The 12,434-nt window shown below is 39.0% G+C and overlaps 1 protein-coding gene across 1 annotated transcript in view; it reads right to left on the reverse strand.

Moving 5' to 3' along the window:
• Positions 1–12,434, reverse strand: part of Cpne8 (copine 8) — a 191,898-nt gene that overhangs the window by 115,566 nt on the left and 63,898 nt on the right. Inside the window, exon 6 of the mRNA XM_038343526.1 lies at positions 2,051–2,127. Coding sequence (XP_038199454.1) covers positions 2,051–2,127 — 77 coding nt within the window. The remainder of the gene's footprint in view (positions 1–2,050; positions 2,128–12,434) is intronic.

Raw genomic sequence — 12,434 nt, forward strand, 5'->3', positions numbered from 1 at the left:
TTATCACGTCAGGGTATTTCATGACTGCCCAGCCTCAGCACCACTTAGGAAACCCAAAGGACAGTCGTGTAAAACAAGCTCAACTCAATAACTACTAAATTCTCCTATGGTTAGTGAGTCTTCCAATCATTACTCTAGGTACTGTTACCTCTTAGCTTGGGTTCACATTTGTTTGCCTCTTCCAATGAAAGTTTTGTGTTAGCTGAATCAAGGTTACAATCTTATGCTATACCATAGCCAACACACACCCCAATGAAGATAATAATTTTGACTTTTAAAAGCTGTTTAAAAATAATAAAAGAATTCTTTTGCTAGAGGAAAAAAAATAGAGCAGTTATAATTTTTCAATAAAGCCAGCAATTTAAAAATATGATTGCCAGTTGTCTCTTCCACTTCTCTGATTTGAAATGAAAATTTCATGCTCTACTGTGTATGCTCTCTCTTGAAAAATATTAAAGGTACCATTAAGATAGTAGAAGATGTAATGTGAAATTTTTTTCTTAGAAAAACCTAAAGTTAGATTCATGCTATACCAGGAATCCTTATGAACACTAGTCGCTTGACTAAAAAATGTCACGAGAATTAGAAGCATTTAATGGTATTTACTTAGAAAATTACTTTACCACGTATTTTTAAAGACATTTTTGGTGGGTTTGTTTTGTTTTGTTTATGAGACAGGATCTTACATTACAATCCAGGCTAGTCTAGAACATTCTCACATTGTACCCTAGGCTAGTCTTAATCTTTTGCCAATCCTCTTCCTTTAGTCTCCACAGCTGGCTTTATTACTTACTAAACTGAGCATAAATACATTTTACTAATAAACATTTAAGTTTTATAACTAGATGGAAATAAATTATTCTTAACAAGAATACTTAAAAGGGAATGGACACAATGAAGACCTCAATGGATATTTGGTAATAATTTTGTAAGAACATCAGAGAATCAAAGTAAATAAAAGAAGTCAAAATGAATAGTTTGTGAGCTAAGATGTTTTGTATATCACTGATACACACATGAAGTTAAATGTTATACAGAATATGAGAGAGATAACATGGTAATCTCACTCACAGGGGGCTAAAGAGGAAAAGGTCGCTTTGACATATTTATTTTGTGATGTGGTGAAGAAGGGCTTTAAATTTCCCTAAAGTTTGGACATTGTACTTAGTTCTGAGTTGTTGATTGTTCTGGGACCTCCTGATTTTTATAAATAAATAAATCAAAGTCATGAGAATCCCACACTGCTTCCTCCACCAACTCATCTGGTAAAAACAGTTAGGGAATTCTGCACTTTGCTCTCTGGGGATGCCAGGGCTGCTGCCATCTCAAGTCAGAGTAGCTGCTGGCACATGTCCTGCTGATCTTGCCTCCCGGAATGAGGGGACCACTGTGAACAACCACACACCAGCCACACACACTGCTGCTCCAGTTGCAGGCGGTCTCAGAGGGTACCGGACACAGGAGGCAGTACAATGTTTGCTGGGGTGGGACTTCTCTGTGGTCCAGCACACTGCTAATCTGTAAGGAACCATGGACCCATGTTTCTATACACTCAGTGAACTCATTGGTTCCCCACACTGCCTGTGGATACAATCACTTCCTTGGTTCGTCATTGATGCTTTATTATAGTGAACACAGTTGCATGCATCTCTGCCCAGGGAAAGCAATGTCGCAATTAGCTATTACAATTTCAATCATCAAAAGCACAATTATTGAACAAAGGATTTGAAAGTAGAGCTACACATATGTCCTGACTTAAAGAGGTGAATTTATTTTCCATAAAGTATTAAATCTAACAGCATAAACAAAAAGAATACAGTACATTTCCTTTCAAATCTGATCAACTTGGTTTTGAACATTTTTTTGTAGAGCATATGACAGCTGGAATACATTCTTTATTAAAATGCCAAAATTAGTTACTGCAAGAGAAAATTCCAGTAAAAATTTCAAAACTCATTTTTCTTCTATAACCACATATTCATGAGTTCCAAATGGATAACATAGAAACGCCAGAGTTGACATGTCACTGTCTGAATTAAAAAGTACTTACACTATTGGCTTTTCCAGACGACTTCCCTGTGAACCAACAATCTCCCCCAATGTACAAAACACTTGGCCCAGAAAGTCCTAAAATAGATAAAAGGATTAAAGCTCATAAGTTCCCAGACTGTTGTGCAATAGACATCTCGCGCATCACGTTCGCATTTTTTGTTACTGAAATACAGAATTCTCAATTCCAAAAACTAAGCCCAATATGAATCAATTTGACCATGCTCCTTTCCTCCAAGTCCAAATGTAATTTCACACTTTAGTCACAGAACCAGTTTGTTATTTCAAGCTTCCAGGTACTGCTGAGTCACGAGACCATAAGACAAGGGCTCTGCTACCGTCTGGATCCATGACCTGCGAAAGCAGACTGAATAGGAAGAAGCCCCGTGTTCCGGGGTAGACCAGATGCTTCAGACATCTCGGCTATCCTCAAAGCTCTGCAGGGAGGAGCTCTGGCCATTGAATAACCCAGGGGAGGCCCCGAGAATCAAGGGCAGATGTTAAATATGATGCTTCATTTTTACGAAGAGTCGATAAATCTGCTTGTCAAATGTGCAAGGTGCGCCACTGAATTCACCAGAGTTTCAGAAAAATGATTTTGCAAATTAAAATTCATGTCTGGGAGCTACTACCGGGCCCGCTTTATAGAGAAGAGAACCGAGGCTTAAATAAAGCAGCTTGCTCAGAGCCATAATGAAAACCCAGAAGATGAATCCAAGGCTCACTAAGGTCCAGGCGGCTTGCCTCTACTTACAGTCAGCGAGAGGAGAGGAGCGGCACTCAGATACACATAAAGCCAACAAACCGAGAAATAAAATCCCTCATTACTTGGTGCAGGGAAAACGATGTGGATAGTGAGTGTCCTAAGTCCAAACAGGAGAAAAAGGCCCAAGTAGACTAGTAAGTGAGCCTTGAGAGGACGCTGGGATCGGTCCTAGGAAAAACTATCAGGAAGCCAGCGGTGAGCTAAGAATGAAGCTCAAGTAAAGGGAAGAAATGTACGGGAAGAACCACGATCTTGAGGATATCTCGGCTCAACAACTGGAAGCAACCAGACAGCTTTGGTCAGGGCAGGGACACAATCAGAGCAGAGCATGCAGACAGCACGGATGTACTCCTAGCTGGCAGCCTGGGCTCATGACAGGAAAGAATTGGATTCAGGACTTTAGAGTCACTAATATTAAGTAAAGCCCTAAGACCCAAGCCCAGGTTGCAATGAGTGGCAGGAAACAGATTTGGTAAACTGTTCCTGTGTGTGGTAGAGCTGGAGACATGGGGGGCAGCCCAGAGACTTAGAAGTTCACCCTAAACCTAGAACTTGGTGACTTACAGAGGATGTACTCCTTTTGAAACGCCGGTCCTTTTCAATTGGTTTCTAAGGATGCAAAACGACCTAAATCCTTATTGTAATTAATAAAAGTTAAATCTATACTTTGCATTTCACTAGTATAAATTTGGGAGTTGGATAATCCTAAAGCTACCTAGCCTAGAGCTGAATCCTTGGTCTTCCAAATGCTTGGTATTTGGAAAATCATTGTTCTGCTGAGTAGCTGAAAAAAAAAAAAAACTGCAGAGAACTGTTTACTAAAAATATTTATGTCCGCAAGCTGCTGCAAAAACATGTTAGATGGATTCAGTCGATGGCGTACTTAGGCTCATTCAACGCTGTATGCTATTGCACAAAAGAACAAAATAAAGATGGGTACCACCCTACACACCTACCTCAAACACAGGAGCATCATTACTGCTTCACAGAGAGAAGCTTCAAGTAGTTAAATAAGGAAAACGAGTGCTACAACATGCACCTACGGGCATCCTCCCAGTTTCCCTATCCTGTTCCATCTTCACAGCATCTCTGGGTTTGCCCTGCACTCCTGGGCATGGACAGTCTCTGTCAAGCAACACATTCACTACCTACAGCACAAAAGTCAGCACATGGTATTTACCAGGCAGTCACAAGGTGGGGAAACTTCTATTCAATGTGTGTTTTAGCTGGCGTAATGGCTCACATCTGCTCTGCATTTTACACTCATATGTAAATAATTAGTGTCATTCAGTGGGTATTTTTAGGTATTTTTGGCTGTACGTAGACATGGAAATAAAAACAAACCGCACCATAAACTCTCTCGCTGCTTCTTATGCTGGTGCTGTGACCCAGTTGTGAAATCATTATAATTAGGTTGTGATGGTATTTCCAAGAATAAACCCAGTCCCTTTTTTAACTCTACGCCCTTGCAGAACGAATCCAGCCTAGAGAATCTTGGGCAGCTGAGAAATACTTCAATGTATAATATAATAACAGCTACTGCTTTCTCCTCAAAATGGCCATGAAAACATTAAATGTTTGTTAAATTCATTCTTTATAGTTTAAATAAGAGTCTCATAATGTATGATAAAGTTTTGTTCATTTCTAAGAATCACTGAAACTTGAAGTGTATCTGACTATTACACTCAATAAGGCTGGTGCCAAGCTAAAAGAGCGATCAAAAGAGGAGGAGGGGGGAGCAGGAGGGATTGAATAACAATGAGAATAAAAAGCAGCAGATAGCCAGTGGGCATGCTCAGATCACTCACAGCAATCTGAGTCTAGATTTGTTACAACTAAAGGACTCCACATCCCTGCAGCCAGGGTCCTGCTGATTATACACACGCATATTAGCATCTCTCTTCTTTCCTAGGTCTACACACAACGTAACACTCTTAATTCTTTAGATCTATTATTTTTAACTATTTCCGAAGTATAAATATTTACTAATCTGTTTGCCTGAATTTCATTCTATACTGTAGCTTCATAATTTTCTACATTCTCTGCATGCATTATGTTTCTGCTCTGAGCTTTAGAAATCCTACAATTAAGAGAAGGAAGCTCTGTAAGCACTGAGATGGCTCAGAGGACACTTGCTGCCAGTAAACTCCTGAGGAGGGAAACGACTCTTCTCAGCTATCCTCCAACCTCAACACGAACACCATGCCACATGCACACGCACATGCACACGCACACACACACACACACACACTAAATAAATACATACATACATAAATAAGAGATAAGTTTTTAAATGCTAAAGAGAAACTTACTTTTCAGTAAAATAAGTGTACAAATGCTAATGGTTCCTATATGTGATTTATTCGAATCTCTCCTTCTCTCTCACTGTGCACTGTTTGTACACTGTATGGAAATGTATTGCTGCGATTGGTGTAATAAAAAGTTGAACAGTCAATAGCTAGGCAGGAGGTCTAGGAAGGAAGAGAGAGAGAGAGAGAGAGAGAGAGAGAGAGAGAGAGAGAGAGAGAGAGAGAGAAAGAGAGAGAGAGGGGGGGGAGCAGAAGGAGGAAGGAGGAGGAGATGAATCTAGGCACCCATCAGACGCCAAAAAGCCTTGGAGGGATTCAGACATACAGAATAAAAGAAATGTAAAAGGGCACGAGGCAAAACATAAGCACATAGAAATGGGTTAAACTTAAGAACTAGTGGGGCAAGCCTACTTAGACTGAGCTTGCATAATCAATAAGAAGTCTCAGCATTGTTATTTGTAAGCTAGCGGCCAACAACAAAGCTGGTTTCTCTCTCTCTCTCTCTCTCTCTCTCTCTCTCTCTCTCTCTCTCTCTCTCTCTGTCACACACACACACACACACACACACACACACACACACACACCCCGAGTCTATAGTGGTTAACATACTACCGTTGAATACAGTCATGAATGTCTTGGTTGTCTGCACCTGTGCCCAAGCTCAACCACATGCCAGTGTCCCTATACCTCAGCAGTCTAATCTACAAAGTGGACATAATAACATAATAATTCTGATTTCATGGATTCCTGGGAGGATTATTTAAGAAAGTATCTATAGACAATATTTGAAAAGCATTTAGAATAGTTGTCTGAAACATAACATAGGAGGGTTAAATGGAATAAAACATTATTATACACTCATAATGTATTACTTGCTATGAAAATCCAACACTGGTATACTATAACTATCTAAGTAAAATAGCTTCACCTCCAGCTCCATTCTGAAGACATGGAAGGTCACAGTAAGTGTTATAATGCAATGCAGATGTGCCTTACATACCAGCTTATCCTATATAGTGTACATATAGACACACATGTAAGAAAGGACATTTTGAACACAGTGGTGCAGTAAACCTTGAACTATTACCAGAAAGCAAAGTTTCTGATTTTCCCTCTACTGACATATCACACACCTAATAATAATCAGTTTTATAGGCATATCACAGGATGTTCTCTTTCAACAGTTCTACTAAAGATAATTTTGAAATGGTTTTCCTACTTTAGCAATGGCTGATGCCTGTCTGAATACATAATTTCCCTGACTAGTAGGAAGTTTAGGTTAAAAGGCATTCAATTGTTATGTTGATAGTTCACTTTAATTCAACAAAGTAAGGGGGAGCAGTCATGGTTAAGTTCATGACTTAACCATTAGATTTCACCCCATGATTTGCTCTTATCCATTTTTAACTCATTTAGCTAATTTTTAATGCATCTATACAAATAGTCAAAAAGTGATTAAAAACAAATGATAGAAATGCCTCGCATTCATAGTATTTTAACTTAATGTGGTAAAATTGAGAAAACACAAATTCCTGTCCATAAAAATCATATCTCTGTCATTACCTGCTAACGTCTATTGCTGGAATAACTTACTAATATTTCAGACTTCTTTTCTATTTACTTAACTTCTAGAAACCACCTCACTCATTATGAAGAATGAAGTGTTAGTTATGTCGTACACTGCAATCACCATGGCAACTACTTTTGATCGCCAAAAAAGTATTACATCATTTTAGTAGTGGTTCTTAATTTTTAAATGATTATTGGCACAGTTATATCATTTGGGAGATGTGAAAACTCAACACTAAACAAAAGGAGTCAAGATTTATGTAGAAGTAATTTGTCACAGTTTAACAATAGAGAAAAACAGCATTTCTTCCCTTCAAACCCAGGGTTTTTACATTTAGTAGAAGAACATTAATGAACTGCAGAAGTTAATCTGCTTTGCAATGCGGTAATAAAAACTTCGAAACTAACTTACAAAGAAACGTTTGGAAAATTTCTCAACTACGTCTATTTTCCTTTCGGGCTACTGATGATTTTCAACATATTTTTGTCATTCTAAAGCTGCAAATTAAGGTAATAAATTAAGGTAATAAATTAAGGTAATAAATTAAGCCACTGAATGAAAATTAAGGTTTCAACAAATTGGCATCCACTGATTAAAGCCAATTTATTTTTAAAATGATCACACACATATAATATACATTTTAAAAAAATAAAATTCACAAATAGAAGAAGCTTCATGTGTAACATAGCACCTCCAGGAGACACATTATCTCCAGTGGAACACTAGTTCTTAAAGCTGTTTAAAATGCAACATGCAGACAGCTGGCATGCAAATAACTAGAAGACTAAGAAATCTATGTAATACTAGTAAGTGTTACATCTGAAATATTTTAGTGTTACTAAGTAATAACATTAATTATGTAATGTTATCAGTTGTACCTCTATTGATACGAAGTCCTCATTAAGAGCCAATTTTCCACATAAACCATCCCATTTCATGCAAATTCAAGAGTAATCATGCAACAGTCATCCAGCTGAGACCAGGTAGGAAGTAATTCTATGTATGATTCAAGAGTCTAAGGCATATTCTGGATTTTACTAGCATGGGGATAGGAAACCTGACCCACATATCAACTGTAAATACTTTGTTTATAAGGCTAGATATCATCATTTGACATGGACCCGAAAGCTTTTCATACTCCAGACATCAGAGGATTACAGGGGGGACAGTTAGACAAGGACTCTTAAAAGTGAATGCAAAGTGTCTGACAGTTACATACATCTGTGGGTATAAGGTAAGAAATTAAAATGAAGTTGGGAGTCACACTGGTTTAGGAAAGGGGCAGTCAGTATATTTGCTCTCAATTCTCAAAGAAGGTCTTCTTCCCACCCCAAGCAGATTGAGACCATTAGAAAAAGCTACAACTGATCAAAAGGCAGAGGACAACTGGCCATGCAGTGCCCACCCCAATTGTTATTACCACAACTCCTACACCTAAGGCTCAGGGAACGTTGTAGAAGAGGGGAGAGAAAGGTTGTAAGAGCAAAAAGAACAGGAAGCCTGCTGTGACAGTGTGTCCTCTATATATGACAGTGAAGATATGCCTATGAAATCCCAGCAGTACAGCTACCTATACAATAACAAACCTGAAAAGTAACAACATGGGATAACAAGCCAACTTGAATTGGGGAAATCTGACCATGTCTTACCTATAGATGAAGAACTACAGGCATCTCTCAGTTGCTGAGAGAAACAGAGTTAGTCATCCTCAGAACAAACTGTCTTAGTGGTCATCCAATACCAAGGGGTAAAGTGCCAAAAATATATTCATTCACATATATGTATATACATATATGTGCATTCACATGCACACACACATGTGCAGGTTCATGTGTAACAATAGTAGTTTTAAAAAGAGGCCATGAATTTGAGAGGGAGTAGAGACAGGGACATGGGAGGGGTTGGAGAGAGGAGAAGAAGAGGGAGAAATAATTTAATAAAGACGTTTTAAGTATATGAAAGGTTGGGGGACCAGAAGAAATTAAAGGAGCAGAATGGGTGGAAAAGATGTAAACACTGTGTGCTCTTGGATAAAATCCTCAAAAAGTGACCGATCAATGTGAGGGTGAAAAAACATGTAACTATTTGAACCAGAAAAGCCCCAAGAGCAACACTGTTCCTAAGACAACAATGTATATGGGACAACAGTATATATAGGACAACAATGTATATAAGACAACAATGTATATGGGACAACAGTATATATAGGACAACAATGTATATGGGACTACAATGTATATGGGACTACAATGTATATAAGACAACAATGTATATGGGACAACAGTATATATAGGACAACAATGTATATAAGACAACAATGTATATGGGACAACAGTATATATAGGACAACAATGCATATAAGACAACAATGTATACGGGACTACAATGTATATAAGACAACAATGTATACGGGACAACAGTATATATAGGACAACAATGCATATAAGACAACAATGTATATGGGACTACAATGCATATAAGACAACAATGTATACGGGACAACAGTGTATATGGTACAACAGTGCATATGGTTACTCAAGGAACAGGAAGCAGGGATGAGGAAGGGAGGGTTAGAGCAGAGCAAACAAGGAAGTGGACCATCACGAGCCTGAGTGCACCATAAAGCATTGCCTGGGCTGGAGCCAGCTGTGGCATGTAGTAACAGGCTTAGAAAATGAGGATTCTGGTTATGTTTCCCAACAGGATCTCTGAAGCCGTCAGTTCCCTCAAGAACCTGTCATCTTATTTTCTCTGCTTATATTCTCTTTAAAGTATTCAAAGTCCTAAGTCTCTTGATTGGTGCTTTCCAGACCCCTGCCTGTAGTCTTTGAACATCACCTAGCCAGTGTCTGCATTTGGAAGTTTAGTGGGGTGGAAGGGGAACATCTTAACTCAAAATCTCTTTCCCAAGTGTTCCTACATCCTCATCCCTAGCCTCAGTCACTTGGTAGTTGATTTCACTGTCTACCCAGGTACTCTCACCAGTACTCAAGAGAGCCATGCAATGCCTCTCATTTTCCATCTAACAGAGAAGTCAGCTGTAATCAAACAGCCATAATACATTCCAGATGGGACGGCTTTTATCACTTCAGTGGCTTTAATTGTCAAATGTGACTCATGCAGTCAAATTACAACAGATTCATAACTGTTATCCTTTATGGCAATCTTGCTTCTCTGACCTCATTCTTCACTTCAGCAGGCACACATCATTAAGATGCATAAATCAAATCACATCACCCTCCAGCAGCATACAACAACAAATCCCGAAACCTTTAGAAGCATGGCCTATAAAACTGCAGCATCCCGGATTTATATGCCCCTTTCACATGGAATCTACAGGCTCGCATCAACATTTACAGACGGCCACAGCAGTGCACTCCAACCCTTCCGGCCTCAACGACTTTGTATTGCTGATCCTTTTTTGAACTAGAATATCTTACTAAAATATTCAGTACCTCCTCTCCCCTCTCTTATAAACTCTATATTCAGTAAGTACATAGTCTTGAGAATGACAGTACAGCCATATTGCGTGGAAAGGAATCTCAGATTGTTCTCTTCTCTTCTCTTCTCTCTCTCTCTCTCTCTCTCTCTCTCTCTCTCTCTCTCTCTCTCTCTCTCTCTCTCTCTGTGTGTGTGTGTGTATTGTGCCATAAGTATCCATCAGTATATATGCTATAAGGAAAAGAACTCATTTTGCGTCTGTGTTCACTGGATAAACTGGCCCACTCTACTTACCTCTACAGTGACAAAGTGTCAGGTGTTGGAGATGAGGTACTCTTTGCACTGTTCACGGCTCTCTCTGCTCTCATAATGCAAGAGTTAACTCAAACACAAATTCTCCTGAAATGACTATACAGATACACACATCAAATTCAGTTAAATTGTATGTAGATTAATGTGTGTTATGGTTTTAATATGTAATGCTCCCAAATGTCTCACATATCTGAACACTGGTCCCCACATAGTGGTTCTCTTTTTTCAAGTCTATGGAACCCTGCATGGGGAGGGGGTCCCTAAAGTTTCTTTTGGAATGAGCTGTGGAGAGGTGTAGCCTGGGACTGTTTCTCTTCAGGCTGAGGCCAGGTCAGCTGCCATGACATAACTAACTGGCTTCCTACCAAACATGAGCCCCTAACAACTTTCCTCCCTTATGTTAATTCCTTTAGATATTTTGTTAACGTTTGGAAGGTATTTAGTCTCAGAGATGAGAAAAGTAACCACTGCACTGAGCATTACAGCCGAACAAAACAACCAGGTTCCAAATGTGAACCTGCTCCTATGAGAAAGCACATTTCATGGCCCAAGCATTTAGTTTTCAAATAAAATTATAAAATAAAATGAACTTACAGGAAGGAGTTTATATGCAGTAAGTTAGGGAATGCAGTAAAGAACAAAGATGCTTGCAATGAAGGTTAGTGATGGACGGCCAAAGGAAACCAGTGAATTGTCACTACATTTGAAACAAGAATTTCAGTGGCATCTTCTGATGTCCAGCAGGAGACCAAATCATTGTGGCTTGTCTCGTGACCGCGCATTTCCACTCACTGTGTAGTTTTAATGCCAAATAGTATGGAATACCAACAGGAATCCTAGACACACCTGTAGCAGGGTATCATTTGTGTTTTGGCAAATAAAGCTTGCCTGAAGACCAGTGCAAAACAGCCACACTAGTCAACCGTACAGACCAGACAGTGGTGGTACACACCTTTAATCCCAGCAGCCACAATAGTTAGCCATAGAGGCCAGGCAGTGGTGGTGCATGCTTTTAATCCCAGTACTAGAGAGAAATATAAAATGGGAGGAGACAGGTCTCTCTCAGTCTCAATCTGAGGATTCACGGAGGCAGGATCACCCATTTTCAGTTTGAGGTATAGGTAAGAGCCAGTAGATCTTCAGGTTGAACCCCCATATCTGTCCCTGAAATTTTATTATTCATGCTACCTTTAGCACACAATATTTAGGGTACAAATTGATGAAGAAGCCTTTACCTGTAGCTTTATAGCCATCTGCAGAGACTGGAGCTACACAGAGTCACTGCCCTACCAACAAGGCTTTTCTTTTTCCTGTCCTGGTGGGCTCTCCCCAATCTCCCTTCTTGGGCTGCTACTAAACTAGATAGCTGGCTTGAAATCCAGTCATGCTTTTACTGTTCTACACAGCAGCAATAAGCCTCACATCCATGCCAACACTGGGAGCAGATTTGGTAAGGCAATGGGGAACTCTTAAAGGCAGTAATTAGTTTAAAGAGAGAGTTTTTCACATACTTAAAAATGGAAAACAACATGATAGTGGGGGGATTTGGATTGCTGTATAATAATATGCTGGACAGTTTGAAAATGGAATGATTAAATGACAGGATATCTAATTTAGATGGGATTTATGCAATGTCAATTGTAAACATTATCAGCTTTATCAATTCTGATGTATCACTAAAAAGTTGATTAATCTGAGTGCTAAATACAGGCCTTAGAAAAACTAAATAAAAAAATTTTAAGAAGTAAGAAAATTTTGTCTTGTTGGGGATTATAAATTACTCTGGAAAAATCCAAATAGGGGAATCTATTAATTATTTAGGCTATAGAATCAGCTTACAAAAAGAAAAAAATTAGACCCCAAAGCTGCAAATCAATAGAGACTTCAGATTCTTAATGACTTCCAAAGATTGCTAGGAGACATTTCCCATCTATGGTGCACTACTGGGGGAAAAAATCTGATGAACTGTTTCATCTAAACAAAGCCT

The sequence above is a fragment of the Arvicola amphibius genome, chromosome 9 (assembly GCF_903992535.2).
Source record: "Arvicola amphibius chromosome 9, mArvAmp1.2, whole genome shotgun sequence".
Lineage (NCBI taxonomy): Eukaryota > Metazoa > Chordata > Mammalia > Rodentia > Cricetidae > Arvicola > Arvicola amphibius.